We start from the raw sequence: 16,844 nt of genomic DNA, 5'->3' as shown, positions 1-16,844 counted from the left end.
TATCTATATTCCTAGTGTGTAAGAGTAGTGCTTGGTATGTAGTAGGTACCCAGTAAATGCTTGCTAAATAAATGAATAAGTAAATTCCTCAAACATTTACTGTGTACCTATCATGTGGCAATGATATGGTTTGGCTTTGTGTCCCCATCCAAATCTAATGTCAAAGTGTATTCTCCATATGTTGAAGGAGGGGCCTGGTGGCAGGTGATTGGATCATGGCGGCAGACTTCCCCCATGCTGTTCTCGTGATAGTTTTCACAAGATCTGATAGTTTAAAAGTGTGGCACACCCCCCTTCACTGTCTCTCTCTCTCCTGCTTTGCCATGGTAAGGTATGCTTGCTTTCCCTTTGCCTTTTGCCTTGATCGTTAAGTTTCCTGTGGCCTCTCAGCCATCCTTCCTGTTAAGCCTGTAAATCTGTAAGTCAATTAAACCTCTTTTCTTCATAAATTACCCAGCCTCAGGTAGTTCCTTACAGCAATGTAAAAACAGACTGATATAGAAAATTGGTACCAGGAACGTGGGGCACTGCTATAAAGATACATGAAAACGTGGAAGTGACTTCCGAACTGGATAATGGGCAAAGGTTGAAACATTTTGGAGGGCTCAGAAGAAGACAGGAAGATGTGGGAAAAAAATTTGAAACTTCCTAGAGACTTGTTGAATGGTTTTGATCAAAATGCTGACAGTGATATGGACAATGATGTCCAGGCTGAGGTGGTCTCAAATGAGAATGAGGAACTTTTTGGGAAATGGAGTAAAGGTCACTCTTTCTATGCTTTAGCAAAGAGACTGGCAATATTTTGCCCCTGCCTTAGAGATCTGTGGAACTTTGAACTTGAGAGAGGTGATTTAGGGTATCTGGCAGAAGAAATTTCTAATCAGCAAAGCATTCAAGATGTGACCTGGTTGTGTCTAAAAATATATAGTCATAAGCATTTACAAAGAGATGGTCTAAAATTGCAATTTATGTTTAAAAGGGAAGCAGAGCAAAAAAGTTTGGAAAATTTGTAGCCTGACTATGAGTTAGAAAGGAAAAACACATTTTCTGGGGAGAAAGTCAAGCTGGCTGCAGAAATTTGCATAAGTGATGAGGAGCTATATATTAATAGCCAAGACAATGGGAAAAATGTCTCCAGGTCATTTCAGAGATCTTGGCAGCCCCTCCTATAACAGGCCTGGAGGCCTGGGAGGGAAAATTAGTCTCGTGGACTGGGTCCAGGGCCCCACTGCTCTGTGCAGCCTCAGGACATGGTGCCCTGCATCCCAGTTGCTCCAGCTCTAGCTGTGGCTGAAAGGGACCAAGGCACAGCTCAAGCCATGGCTTCAGAGGCTGCAAGCCCCAAGCCTTTGTAGCTTCCATGGAGTGTTGGGCCTGTGGATGTGCAGAAGGCAAGAGTTTGGGAGCCTTTGCCTAGATTTCAGAGGATGTATGGAAATGCCCGGATATTCAGGCAGAAGTCTGCTGAAGGGGTGGAGCCATAATGGAGAACCTCCACTAGGGCAGTGCAGTGGGGAAATGTGGTACTGGAGCTCCTGTACAGAGTCCCTACTAGGGCACTGCCTAGTGGAGTTGTAAAAAGAGGGTGTACAGTCCTCCAGACCCCAGCATGGTAAATCCACTGACAACTTTCAACCATGTACCTGGAAAAGCCACAAGCATTCAATGCAAGCCTGTGAAGGCTGCCAAAGGAGCTGTACCCTGAAGAACCACAGGGGCAGAGCTGCCCAGACGCTTAGGAACCCACCCCTTGCATCAGTGTGCTCTGGATGTGAGACATAGAGTCAAAAGAAATTATTTTGGAGCTTTAAGATTTAATGACTGCCCTGCTGGGTTTTGGACTTGCATGGGTACTGTAGCTCCTTTGTTTTGGCCCATTTCTTCCTTTTGGAATGGGAGCATTTACCCAATGCCTGTACTCCCACTGTATCTTGGAAGTAACTGACTTGTTTTTGATTTTACAGGCTCATAGGTAGAAGGGATTTGCCTTGTCTCAGATGAGACTTTGGACTTGGACTTTTGCATTAATGCTGGAATGAGTTAAGACTTTGGGGGACTATTGGGAAGGCATGATTGGTTTCGAAATGTAAAAAGAACGTGAGAATTGGGAGGACCTGGGGGCAGAATGATATTGTTTGACTCTGTGTCCCCACCCAAATCTCACATCAAATTGTAATCCCCATGTACTGAAGGAAGGGCCTGGTGGGAGGTGATTGGGTCATGAAGGCGAATTCCCCCATGCTGTTCTCATGATGGTGAGTGAGTTCTCATGAGGTTTGATGGTTTAAAACTGCACATGTACCCTGGAACTTAAAGTATAATTAAAAAATCAAAACAAAACAAAACAAAAACAACCTGTGGCACTTCCCCCCTCGCTGTCTCTCTTTCTCTCTCCTGATTTGCCATGGTAAGACGTGTTTGCTTCCCCTTTGCCTTTCACTGTGATTGTAAGTTTTCTGAGGCCTCCCATCCATTCTTACTGTACAGCCTACAGAACTATGAGTCAGTTAAACTTCTTTTCTTCAGAAATTACTCAGTCTCATGTAGTTCCTTATAGCATTGTGAGAACAGACTAATACAGCCAAGTACTAGGCTAGATGTTGGAAATATAGTGTGAGGAAAATAGTCATGCCCCTTGCTAGCATGGAGATCACTATGTAGACTTTAAACTAACAAATAACACAAATACACACATAATTACAAATAGTGATAAGTGTTAGCAAATAAAATGACTGGGTGCCATGAGAGAGTACAGCACAAGGGACCTGATTTTGATAAATTGGGTAAGGAAGGCCTTCTTCAAGTTGCTCATGAGATAGGGACTGAGAAGAATTTATGTATGTATCTGCATCCCTGAGAATATTTTGAGGGATCACCCCTCTAATTCAGTTCAAGTCAATGTATCCCCAACCCCCAATTCAGTTCAAGTCAATAAATATTTATTGAGAACTTACTATGTACCAGGCACTGCTCTAGACACTTTGGATACATCAGTGAATAAAACAAAGACCTTTTCTTCCCCGTGGCACTATCATCTACTATCTGTCAGGGAGATACAGATAATAACTATACAGATGAAAAATCAGCAAATTACCTAATTCATTAGAGGTTAATAAGTGTATAAAAGAAAACAAAAGGAGACTAGCTTAAGGGGAACAAAGGATGGGGACCACAGCTTTAAATAGGGTGGTTAGTGTAGGTCTCATTGACAAGGAGATATTTGAGCAAAAGCTTGAAGAAGGTGAGGGAGTTAGCATAAGGGTATCTGTGGGAAGAGCTTTCAAAGTAGTGGGAACATTCAAAGGATAGGTGCTAAGCTGAAGTCTGCATGGTGTGTTTGAGGAAGAAAAGAGGCATGGTGTAACTGGAACAGATTAGGGAAAGGAAATTTTGGATGGAGCCAGAGAAGTGATGGGGGAGCAGCTCGTGTAGAGGACTTTGATTTTTTTTTTTTTTTTTGCCTTCTACGTGTAATAATATACTCTTGCAGTGTTTTGAGAAGAGTAATGATGTGAACCCTTTTAGGTTTATTAATAGATTACAATAGCTGCAGAAGTGAGGATAAATTAGGTATAAGAGTAGAAACAGAGTTCAGTTAGGAGGCTATTACAGAAATCCAGGAGAAAGATACTGGTAGTGTGGATGGGTGTTGTTAAGTAACAATAGAGGGGGTGACAGGGAACCAGATTCTGGATATGAGTTGATTTGCTAATTAAATATTAAATCAATAATTAATAATCTTTCAAAACAGCAAGTACCAGGCCCAGTTGGGTTCACTGGTGAGTTCTACCAAAAATTTGAGAAAGAAATTGTAGTAGTTTCCCCTTATCCACATGGCATATATTCCAAGACCCATCGTGGATGCCTGAAACCACAGCTAGTACTGAACCCTATATATGTCCTATGCACAAATTTCTTTTCCCTTCTTCACAATTGTACAAACAGAAGATTTGTTCTTTCCGTAGATCTTAGCAACCTCAGCATACATTTATTTTCCTCATTAAGTTGAGAGCTTTCACCTTTTTACATAAGAAAGTACTTTACAGTTTATCTTTGGCATGTGCAAGTTGCCAGCATTACTACTTTTTTGCTTTGAGGCCATTAATAAGCACAATAAGAATTACTTGAACACAAGCACTGTGAAACCATGACAGTCAATCTGATAACCAAGACAGCTGCTAAGTGACCAACACAGGGGTAACATATACAGCATGGATATGTTGGATGAAGGTATGATCATGTCCCAGGCAGAACCAAGCAGGACAGAATAAGATTTCTTCATGCTGCTCAGAATGGTGCACAACTTAAAATTTATAACTTGCTTATTTCTGGAATTTTCCATTTAATATTTTCAGACCATTGGTAACTGAAGTCATAGAAAGTGAAACCACAGAAAAGGGAAGCCTACTATAATTTGTCTTTTTCTCTGTGTGCTTTTAAGGTTTTTTCTTTACTACTGGGTTAAACAATTTGATCACAATGAACTTTTGCATGGTTTATTTCAAATTTCTTGTGTCTGAAGTTCATTGAGCTCCTTGGGTCCACGTCTTTATAGTTTACCCCAAATTTGAAAAAAATTGCAGCTATTATTTGTTTGACATACTTTTCTTCCCTTCATCCTTCTCTTCCTTTTCTGAGACTCCAGTTTCCCATGTATTAGGTTGCTGGTGTCACAAGACCCAATGATGCTCTGTTAGTTTTTCCTTCATTTTTTCACACTGAGTTTTATTTTACATAGTGTCTATATCTGTGTCGTCACACTCACTTATTTGTTATTGTGTGTATTATCTTCCATTGCTTCCATAACAAACATTTTTCTTTCAGGTATTGTATTTTTAAAATAAACCTTATTTTTTCCAAGTAGTCTTAAATTTTACAGAAAAAATTTAAGGTAGTATGGAGGATTTTCACATGCTTCATACTTGGTTTCCCTTTTGGTCAATATCTTATATTCATATGATACTATTGCTATGATTAATGGACCAATATTCATGCATTACGATTAACTAAAGTCCATAATTCCAATATCCTTAGTTTTTACCTAATATTCCTTTTCTGTTCCAGATTCCCTCCAGGCTATCCCATTACATTTAGTCTTCATGTCCTCTTATGTTCTTGTTGGCTGGGACAGTTTCTCAGATCTTCCTCATTTTCAATGGCCTTCACAATTTTGTGGAGCACCGGCTAGGCATTGTGTAGAATGTCTCTTTTGTGAATTGTTTAGGGTTTTTCACATTATTACACTGGGGTTGCATGTTGTACCAGAGAAGACATTGTATTTTTTTTTATCTCCAGAAGTTGTATTTGGATCTTTTTTAATCTTCCATACCTTTCATTATGTTCACATCTTCCTATGCCTTCTTGAACAGGTGAAGTGTATTTGTAAGTGCTCTTTTAACATGCTTGTTTACTAATTGTATTATCTGTGTTGTTTAGGAATCTGCTTGTATTAACTGGTTTTTCTCTGAATAATAGGTCCTACTTTTCCCGCTTCTTTTTGTGCTCAGCAATTTTTGCATACATTTTAGAAACTATGATTTTTGCATTGTTGATCGAAATTTTCTGTTCCTTTGAAGTTGGGTGACTTTGTTCTTAGATACAATTAAGTTGCTCAAAAACATTTTGATCATTTTCAAGCTTTGTTAGACTTTTAAGATTTGTTGAGTTTGTCTGGGGTAATTTGGCACCATCATTACAATGCTGTACTTTTTTAAGGTTTCTACTCAATGCCATATGTGGTAGGAGATTTTCTTCACTAGCTGGTGGAAACATGAAGTATTCCCAATCCTATGTGAGATCTAATAATGTTTCTACATCTTTCTTTTGGTGTTACTTTCCCTGGCCTTGGGTAGTTGCCTCATATGGATACATTAGCCAGCACTCACATGAAGATTTAAGGGTAACTCTCAGAAATCTCCAGAGAGGGCTCCCTGGGGATTTCTCACTTCTCTACTCCTCTGTACTGTGCATTTTAGTCTTTTTGGCCTTCCTGAACTCGAAACTCTGTCGCTTTAACTCAGGGAGAATGCTGGCTTCTGCTTGAATTCCCCATTCCTATGCAATGAGCTAGGCTCACTTGCTTTGTTTTTCTTCTCCCAGGAGTCACTGTTCTGTGCTGCTTGCCATTCGATGTCTGAGAATCACTGCTTCACATATTTTGTCCTATATTTTTGTCATATATTTTTAGTTGTTAAAGGTGGAATGGTAAATCTAGTCCCTGATAGTCTGTAATAGTTGTAGGTGGAAGTTTCCTGCTTTGTTTTTCTACAGCAAAGAAGACCCTTTGGTCACAAAAAAAGCAAACCTTCTTAACTCTATCAAGTGATGAAATCGATCGCTTCACACAGAACTCCTACTCTAAAGACAGATCTAGTGTTTGGTATCCTAACAGAAGACAGGGTGAATAAAAAATTCGGGCTGCTCTCACAAAACGTCATTCACTAGGTAGGAGTCTAGAAAATCCAAGATCAAGGTGCTGGCAGGTTAAGTTTTTGGTGAGGACCCTCTTCCTGACTTATAGATAGCAACCTTTTGTATCTTCACATGGAAGAGACAGGAAACTCTCATGTCTGTTCCTCTTGTTACAAAGAAAATAATTTCATCATGCGGGTTTTACCTTTATGACTTCATCTAAACCTAATCACCTCCCAAAGCCAGTCTCCAAAAACCATCATATTTGAAGTTAAGGCTTTACCATAACATTTGGGGAAGGGGTGGTGGATACAAGCATTCAGTTCTTAGCAAAAGTTGACTTACTTTATTTCATTTTGGTAACCCAAATCTTGATAGTTAAGCAATGTTTCCAGCAGGCTCAGGGTCAGATACAATCCATGCTTCCCACATATAGCCCTGACCTACAAGTTTGAAAAAAAAAAGATTTCACTAGGATACAAAATGTTTCAATAGGATACGATTAATATTTTTCTCATAATTAGAAGCTATATTATTTTGACAAAGAATTAATACCCAGCAGTATATTCTACCATTGAGGTATCCTTTAGGATATCATTTAGGACAAGAATGTGCACCTGAATGCTTACCAGCAAGTTTTTATTCAGTTGACACACAGGTATACTTCATTACTCAGCAGCCACTGGGGTTTGAAATGCTGATCTTACATTTTTATCAGCCATGGAATGGGTAGTCAACACCTCTGTATTATGCATACTTCATTATATAGGTGAATTGCTAAATGTTTTTGTTTCATCCATTGTGATTTGCAAAACAAGCTTGTTGTATTAGCGGGGTTAATATTACCATCTACATTTTATATATGAGGAAATAAAGACTTGGAGAAATTAAGTATTTCCTTAATGTCACATAGCTAATAAGTTATGGAACTTAGTCTAGAAACCAGATGCTCAGATAAATATTTGTTGAATGAATGAATGAGGTGTCATTGAAGTTTCCCAAGTTCATAATATGTTCTAAATCTTGTTCTGAACTAGTACAAACTAGTTCAGTTCTCAGGTTGGTGGGTAAGTGACACTTAGATTCAAATATTTCAAACTTTTAGGGTGTAGTAACTTTTGTTGTACATTTAGAATAATGGTTAAACATATAAATGATAAAATCAAACAGACCTTATTTGAGCACAGGTCTGCTTCCTGTGATCTCTCTGATCTTGGGAAGTTACTTAACCTTTTTATAGCTGCAGCTTCATTTACTAAACTAGACTAGTACTTCCTACTTCCCAGGATTCTGTGAGGATTTCATGATAAAGTTAGCATTTAGAATAGTGCCTGGCTCTTAGTAGGCATTTGATTAATATTTGATGAAATAAAGAAAAGACAGGGAGGAGAGAGGAAGCAGAGGGAGAGAGGAAAGAAGAGAGAAGAGGGGAGAGTAGGGAAGGTGGAAAATAGACAAATGGAAGAAGAAAGAAGAGAGGAAACAAGGGAGAGAGAAATAGCAGGGTATCAAGGAAGGAAGGGGAGATGGAAGGAAAAAACAAATGTCGAGTTTAGTGTGTGGACTATTTACACTAAATTGGACATTTCTAATAATAACTATGTAAATAAATATATAAAAAAAGCAGCTACTAAAAATAGCTATTTAGTACAAACATAACTACAGTTGAGCATTCCTAATCCAAAAATCCAAAATCTGAAACTTTTTGAGTGCTGACAGGAAACCACAAGTGCAGAATTCTACACATTAGTATTTAACACAAACCTCGTTTCATGCACAAAATTATTACAATTATTGTATAAAATTACCTCCAGGCCATGTGTATAAGTGATATATGAAACAAAAATAAATTTCATGTTTAGATTTGAAGTTCTATCCCCAAGATAGTTCATTACATATATGTAACGATCCCAAATCCAATAAACATTCAAAATCCAAGACACTTCTGGTCCCAAATATTTCAGACAAGAGATACTTGACCTGTATTTTTAGTCACTGTTACTATTTTTAGAGGAAGTTCAGTGTAGTGCCGTATTAAACCTATCTTTTTATACTGATACTTCAGCCTTCGTGGGGCTTTGCTGACCGTGGAGAGACTGCCCTTCCTGAAGTGTGCCTTTTATCACCTAACCAACTTATCCAAAGCCCATACCCCAACCATCTATTTTATTGATGTGCTCACAGAGCCACTATTTCCCTGCTCTAACCACCCTGGGGTCAGGTACAGAGCCTGCTGGTTATGCAAGCTAGCCAATCCTAAGCTTGCTTACTATGCTCTGTCCATTCCTTCCTGAAAACCCACAGAAAGTCTCATGCTCACATTCCCCTCATTCTCTCTGCCTCCTGACAGAACCTGGTGCTTCCTCTGGCCTTGCAAGGTGTGGCCCGGCGGTGCAGGGTGTGGGGTGCCCTCTCCTCTCAGCAACCATGAGAAACAAACTATCTTTTCAGTAGCGATCATCTCATTTTCTGATCTGTTGGTCTCACCATACTTGAATAATCATAAAACCAACATTTTAAAATGACAACAAAAAGCTCATCCTCATTTGTCTGTATGAAAGGAAAGACAACCAATCTGGATTTGAAACTTGCATGTTCCTATGTATAGAGGAGAAATGTCAGGGAAGCTTAAAAGAGGAAAAAAAAAAAGATTGATTTGAATCATGAAAAAGTAAATAGAGTTTGCTAGAAGAATAAGGAGTTGAGGGGCATTCCAGGCAGAGGAAAAGAATGTGTAAATATGGGTGAGAAAAAGCATGGTGCTTTTTAGAAGCAGCATTTATTTTGACATTATCCATTCTGCTATCATATCCCTTTTCAGGTTGGGCAGTAATTAGCTGTTATTTGTTGAGCATTTCTACAAGGCGGTGGCTTACTCAGGACTGGAATTGGGTTTCATTCATTTTCTTATCACCATTGGCTAGCACAGTATTGAAAAATAAAAGATCAATAATTATTTAATAAATGTGTATATGAGTGAAAGAGGCCATGAATGCATGAGTTGAATTCACTGAAGAGTGGCATATGCCTGAGTGGAGATTGGCAAAAAAATAAAGTTCAAGAGTCAGAGATTGGTCACGCTAGGCCATTTTACTCCATAAATAAGAACTGAACTATCTTCATGATTAGAACATGTTGATGTATTTTTGAACATCAATATTAAGAGATTATTCTAAAAACAGATCACTTACTTCTGGCAACATTGAGTTTTGCTTTAGGCTAAAATGAACAGCATATTAGAAATAGTACATCAGGGTTCCTAGAAGCAGACTGATTCTAGGAACAGAATAGCTGCTAAGAACTGACTGCTGCCAGTTATAGAGGCACAACAGAAACATCTACCAGAAAATCACAGCAATTCCATGTTCGTCACGATTATTATTAAAATCCTTTAAAACATCAATATTCATAATGAGGACCTTTGGTAAGAAAATGTTTCTATGTAGTTTCTTCTGTTTATTAAGGAAATGTTTTTAACCCGAAGTAAATAAAATATCTGTTATTAAAAATTACATGTGAAATAAACATTCCTTTCCCCAAAATGCTCCTTGAAAGAGCAGTGCACACTGTCTCAGCTCCCTCTTTTCCCACAGATAGCTCAATTTGCATTTTACCTCTTCATTCTGCTTAAACTATGTTTACCACATTACTAGGAATCTCCATGGTTTTAAATTTAATGTATACTTTTCAATCCTATTTATAGATAATCTCGTTGCAGCATGAGACATGGTTGATCATGCCACCCTTCTCCAAACTCTCTTTGCATTTTGCTTTTTTTTTTTAAACCACTCCTATGTCTCCTTTGATTGTTTTGAATTTCCTTTGTTGGCTTCTCTTTGTTTACTACTCCTTAGCAATGAGTGCTCTCCTCAGCCTTCTTCCATTCTCACTTGCCATTACATCCTTGGGTAATCTTAACTACTAAGAATTCCACTCCATATTGAAAAGTGTTAAATCACTATTCAGTTTTCACCTCTCTAGCCAGATCAGCATGTTCAAAACTGAACTCATCACTCCTTCCTCTACTCCTCTCAATTACTCCTTTTCTGTTTCCTATCTCAGAGAATGGCACCACTGTCCATCAAGTTGCCAAAGCCAGAACCTTGGAAGTCATTCTTTATTTCTCCTAAGTCGGGGCCCCTATCCAATTAGTCATCAAGACTTGCTTTTCTACCTCCTTGATGTCTACATCCCTCCTGGTACTGCCTTGGCTTAAACCCTCATAATTTCTTGCCTGGATGATTGAAACAGCCTTCTAAAAGGTCTCTCTGCCCCCAGTTTTGCCTGCTTCTAATCCATTCTCCAAATTCGATTAGAATGCTCTTTTTTTTTTCCCATTTGAATCTGATCATATCATTCACTTGTTTAATATCCTTCAATGGTTCCTTTGGACCTTCAGTATGAAATTCATGGTCCTCTGAAAGAACCTTCATAAACTGGCTCCTACTTTCCATTCTAAAGTTGACTTGAGCAGGACTTACAGTTTCCTGAATTAGCCATGCTGTCATGTCAGTGCTTTCACATTGCGACTTCTACCGAGAACACTTTCACACTTTCCGATCTCTTCCCCTGTCTCCAGGTTTTTTTTTTTTTTTTTTTTTTAAAAGAGTCTTGCCTCTGTCACCCAGGCTGGAGCGCAGTGGCAGGATCTTGGCTCACTGCAACCTCCGCCTCCTGGGTTCAAGCGATTCTCCTGCCTCAGCCTCCCAAGTAGGTGGGACTACCATGTCCACAAGTAGTGTGTGCCACCATGCCTGGCTAATTTTTTTATTTTTAGTACAGAAAGGGTTTCACCATGTTGGCCAGGATGGTCTCCATCTCTTGACCTTGTGATCTGCCCACCTTAGCCTCCCAACGTGCTGGGATTACAAGCGTGAGCCACCATGCTCAGCCGCCCTGTCCCCTCATTCTTTGCCAAACTTGCCTGTCCTCTAAGATTCAGTGTTTACATCATCTCCTCTGGAGAGCTTTCAGGTGAGGGCACATTGGTGTTCCTTCTCTGTGTTCAAAGTCACTGCCGTCATTACACTATCACACAGAATTGTGATCACGTATTTGAAACATTGCCTTTCCCCTGAGCTCCTGGAGAACTCAGGAGCCCAAACCATAAAAGTTTGTTGTCCTCAATGCCTACCTCAATGCCCAGAACACATTGAGTAATTATTATGTCAAATGCAAGAATGGATTAAATACGCCATATTGATCAGAAAGGTGGCTGTTGCATTGGAAGAGGAGAAAGATTCAAAGTTAGTAAAAATCTTTTTTATACTTTTAAGGCAGAGCTTACAGTTATAGAAAACACTAAATATGAAAATAGAACCTGACAAACTACAGAAGGAGGTCTTAAAGTCCTGGTCCACTTAAACACATGTCCTAGGTAGAGTCTTGCTACAAGAATGAACTTCACATTCACAAACCCAGTCTATGTCAGTAAGGGGACTCCCTCCTGCTGATGAGGAAGCTACATGAAAATGAAGCAAAGAGTAATTAAAACAACCTATGTTCTAGCTAGCTCCTCCTGGGAGGCAGGTTTGGGAGCAATTTGGGAGGGGTTTGTGCTGTGAAGCAGAAAGAGGATGAGTTCAAATGCTGAAGAATATGGATTATGTAAAAGGGTTAAACTGAGCCTGCATGCACAGAATGTCTTAGGTTCTACAACCCTATTGAATCTACACCTGACTTGGATAATGGTCAGGGAAGTTAAGAAATAAATGAATGTGCATCCACATTACCTTGGCAGTCCTGACAGAAACCATCATTGTGTTGAAGGTATGCTAGAGGAACAGGATGAGTGAGTCCATAGAATGAAGATGGCAGATACTTTATATACTTCTATACTGACCTTTGTATATGGTCAAATTCCATTGATTTTAGTGACAAGACCCGTAGAATATCCTTTAAAACTGCATTTATTTATCTTGGAAGTTACAGATGATTTGTGAACCCTCTGAAATGGTGGCTGTGTGGATGTGCTTTTAAATTTTTAAAAAAATCTTTCTGGAGAGAAAGTGCATAGCTTTCATAGTCTGTGATTCTCTCTCCTGCACCCAAAGGAAATTCAGAGCTACTGGCCAAAACAACACCCCCCCCCAAAAAAAAACAAAAACAAAAAACAAAAAACCTTTTAACTCAGTCATAACCTTTCCTTGTCCACTCTGAAGTCTCATGCTAAGGAGTAAGGGAGTAGAGGTGTCATAGTGGCTGCTTCTTGTTTCCAATGTCCCTTCGGCCTCAATTCGCCTCATGTTCTGGGGAAACAGAATTCTATTTTACATGCCTCCCAGAACTGTATTATGCTCTGAGTGAGTTCCAGATGTCTTAAGAGATGCCAGATGGCTCATGAAAGGCAGACCAGCTTCAAGGAAAATGTACCCCATTTCTTTGGATCTGAACCATAAAGTTAAGCTTTCAGGGATGGCTGTGGGGAGATGAACATTCAAGGTCTGCCCTGATAACCAGACCTCAATGTGGCCATCACTTGACTGTGGGAAGATTCTCTTTTCTTAGGCTGTTTTGAAGTGAGACCCTCACCAAACACTGATTTCTTTTTTATAAGAAGGAAAGGAAGCATATATAGTGAGGGCCTTATAAATCAGATAGTATGCTAAATGCCTCCACATATTTATTTTATTTAATCCTCATATAGACACAGGAGGTAGATATTTGGGACCCAGATTTGCCAGTGGAAAATCTGAGACTTAAAGAGCTTTAGTAAACATATTTTGATTTTCAAGTTGTTTATGTTTCATTCTATGAGTATCATCTGAGAATATTCAAACTTCATCATTGGGTTATGTGGTTTCTAATCTAAGAAAAAATTGCGGCTAAGAATTTTTAGACTAAGAGTCTATTTCTGTAGATCTTCTCACAAACAAGGCCACATGTGCTGTGTGGACTCTCCTACAATGCTCTATCTCTCTTTCTCATGAAATATGCTTGCATGTATAATATTCAAACACATACACACACACACACACACACACACACACACACACACACACAGTTTTGCCTTTGCACAGTTGATTTTAATATAGAAGTTAAGAGCAAAATGCTTTTATCCTAGAATAAGAACTCATTTTCAACATATCATGTTCTCATTCCTTAGTAAACGTCACCATTTTTTAAATTCTCTGACTCCCTCAATTCTAACCTCTGTATACCTAGATGAAAGGCATTTTCCAATATTTCTAACAGGAAGTTTTTGGCATATAATTTCCAATTCTTTCTAATCTTCTGGAATTCTAACACTCGTATATTGAACTCAATGGAATCTTCCAGATATCTTCTACCTAATGAAGTGCCGATTCTGCCTCTCAGTTTCCAAAACTCTTCTGGATTTTGAATCCTGGCCCTGCCACTTGTTAGCTGTGACTCTTGGGTGATTCAATTGGCCTCTTTGAGACTCCGTTGTTTTTGTTTTTGAGACTGAGTCTCGCTCTGTCACCCAGGCTGGAGTGCAGTGGCGTGATCTCGGCTCACTGCAACCTCTGCCTCCCGGGTTCAAGCAATTCTCCTGCCTTAGCCTCCCGAGTGGCTGGGATTACAGGCATGCTCCACCACACTAGGCTAATTTTTTTTTGTATTTTTAGTAGAGACGGGGTTTCACCATATTGGCCAGGTTGGTCTTGAACTCCTGACCTTGTGATCCATCCGCCTCAGCCTCCCAAAGTGCTGGGATTACAGGCGTGAGCCACCACGCCCGGCGAGACTCAGTTTAAAAAATTTATTAAATGAGTATTGTAAGGACTACCTAGATTTTGTAGCATTTTGTACAGAATTAACTTTGTAAGTATTATATGAGATAATGTAAGCAAAGCATTTAGCACAGTGCTTGGCACTTAGTAAAAGTGTAGTGATGATGAGGTGTTGCTAATAGAGTTACAGTAGTAGTGGTAATTATTATTTTACCTGTATCCAAAGTAGCCTTATGATGGGATTTACTTGGCTGCAGCAGTTCCATGAATTTTTATGGTTCTGGATTCTCTTCCATGAAGCGCATCTGCACTATTAATTAATGCTCCAAAAGAGCATGGTAACCTCTACCGGCAGTAAATTACGTTGGTCCCTAAAATTTGGTTTTCCTCAGGGATGGGACACCACATGCTGTTCTCATTGGAAGCCAGGAAAGAGTGTGAGAAATAAACATTTGGCCTTGAAAAAATAGTTGTTTTCCATTATGAAATATTATTTGGGTGTTGTTATATTCTCTATGATTAACATAAAACAACCCAGTATAAATAATTCCTGGATCAATTTCACAATTCCTGTACATTTCACAATTTCTTTTCTGCCTTGTTTTTCACTTCTCAGGCAAAGAAAACAAACACTTGTGTAATGTATTCCACAGGCAGAATACAGATCAGTCCTGTGCCTTATTACTATAGACCCAATGCCCTGAAGTAGCCTTTATAGAGGAACAAATCTGAAATTGAATTTTGGTTACCTTAGGTGGAGGAAGGCAGCCAGAGAATGAGCGATCTTCTTTTCGAAAACTCAGATTGAGATTGTCTATGTTGAGTCTGCCATTGGTTGTCCTTAGTGCCATCTTCAAAATCTCCAACAGACTCCTGTTCACTTCCGGCTGTGAGCTGGAGTGTTGAGGTGGAGTGCTGATTGGAAGGGAAATGGGGAAGGCTATGAAAAGATGATCCACTCAAAGCAGCTGCGTGCTTTCCTACTACATCTCTCAACTTTGTTACACACTATGGAACCAGCGAGCCCATCCACGAAGGCCCTCTCAGTCTTGGGAACCTGGTCATGAGGCTGCATACAGATATTTCATAGCTTAAATCATACCGGCTCCATCTGAGTGAGCTCTACCATCTCTTTTCCAAGAGGCACCAACCAATCTGACTACAACAAAGGCCAAAATTGTTAATCTATCTTTATAACTGTATTTTTTTCTAGGTTGAGACAAAAAATAAGTAATCATAGTTGTTTACCTGCTTGATTTTGCTTTTCTTCAACTCAGATAATTACTGATGACAAATGAAATTTCTAAACTGCTCACTGCCACAAGCAAAGCAAAGCAGATTCCACCAGATCTCCATACCAAGAGAACCTAGTTCCCTGGGAGGAAATCCTGAACCAGTTGAATTTCCTGCATTAACCTTGACTCTGCTCCTTATATCTGAAAATCCCAGAAATGTTTGGGAGTAATTACTTACAGTCTGGCGTGCAAATATACATAATTATTAAGATGGTCTGTCTAACTGACTATCGTTATTTTAAATAATAGGTGAAAAGCAACAGGGTGAGATGTTATAGTCACTGATTTTATGAAACTGGTTTGATATGTTTACTCATCTAACAGCCAAATGTATTTGTTCCTCCAGATCCAGGCAGACTATTGCTTCCTCTGTGAAGCTTTTCCTGTTTTCCATTGTTTCAAGTTAAACACCAAGTTCCCTAGAGGGACAGTCCATGACACTGCCCAACTTCTACCCATCTACATCGGGTTTCTTTCAGTGGTATACTGGTAAATCTTTAACAATCAGCTCTGCAAGATAAAGCCCTAATTTGCTGCATTACTGATTTCCCTGGTATAAATACTCTCACCATGGTTGATTTCAGGCTACCACTGTGACATCGCTGAATGAGGAGTTGGGAAGAGGTGTGCATCATCGGCCCTCATGTCTGGCTCCTGCACACCCCTGATTGATACACTTATTCATAGTGCTTTATTCTTTTCCTTAATAGGTCTCCTTCAACTTGTAGTCACATCTCTATTTCCTTATTTTGTCAAGTCTGACTTCCTCCCTAGTAGTCTGCTCTAAGAGGTCAAGTCTGTTTTGTTCCTTACTGTTTCCCAGGGATCTTGTACAGTACCTGGAATTGATTCATATCAGATGTATACAACTTTGTCCAAAGGTCATATTATTTCCTTTTTATTTTTATTTTTTGGCTCTGGGACTCTCACACAAGCTTTGGCTCCAAATTATACTATTCTGAACCTCTTAATAATACATAATATTTTCCAAAAGTTTGGTACAGAGAAGGAATAGTGGGCATGTGTCTTTATTTTGGTCACCAACTTTTGCATCTGCCTTCACCTGTCCAGGGAGTTCCCCAGCTCATGAGACAGTCCACCTCTCACTGTGGCAGAGCAGAATGCCAACTATTTGCTTTACCAGCCTCTCTTTGCTGTAAGAGCACATGTCCCAAACACTGTCAATCAGATATCTCTGTTCCAGATCTGAATCATAAGCCTTCCTTCCTCTTTTCTTGCAAGGACAGTTTCTGGGGATAAGAATTCATGAAGCTTTGGTCCCTGGCTCACTACCCTGAGTACTGGATGGGCAGGTGTGGTATGGAATCCATTTGCTGCAGCTGGTAGGGTTTCTTAGAAGACCTGTTGCAGAAATTTATTTCATCTGGTCCAATTTAGGAGCTGAGAGCTCTTGCCACCCCTGCTGCCACCGGCAATGCTGGAA

General features: G+C 39.5%; 1 protein-coding gene across 2 annotated transcripts in view; it reads right to left on the bottom strand.

Annotated features, from left to right (window-relative positions):
• C12H1orf87 (chromosome 12 C1orf87 homolog) overlaps positions 1-16,844 on the bottom strand; it is an 88,563-nt gene that overhangs the window by 27,218 nt on the left and 44,501 nt on the right. For both annotated transcript variants that reach the window (XM_010370665.2, XM_030913188.1), the window contains exons 7-8: positions 14,855-15,020; positions 6,757-6,854 (exon numbers count right to left, since the gene is read on the bottom strand). In XM_010370665.2, coding sequence (XP_010368967.1) covers positions 6,757-6,854; positions 14,855-15,020 — 264 coding nt within the window. The remainder of the gene's footprint in view (positions 1-6,756; positions 6,855-14,854; positions 15,021-16,844) is intronic.

The sequence above is a fragment of the Rhinopithecus roxellana genome, chromosome 12 (assembly GCF_007565055.1).
Source record: "Rhinopithecus roxellana isolate Shanxi Qingling chromosome 12, ASM756505v1, whole genome shotgun sequence".
Classification (NCBI taxonomy): domain Eukaryota; kingdom Metazoa; phylum Chordata; class Mammalia; order Primates; family Cercopithecidae; genus Rhinopithecus; species Rhinopithecus roxellana.
The sequence above is the reverse complement of the archived record's forward strand: the minus strand, read 5'-3'. Positions and strand labels throughout refer to the sequence as shown.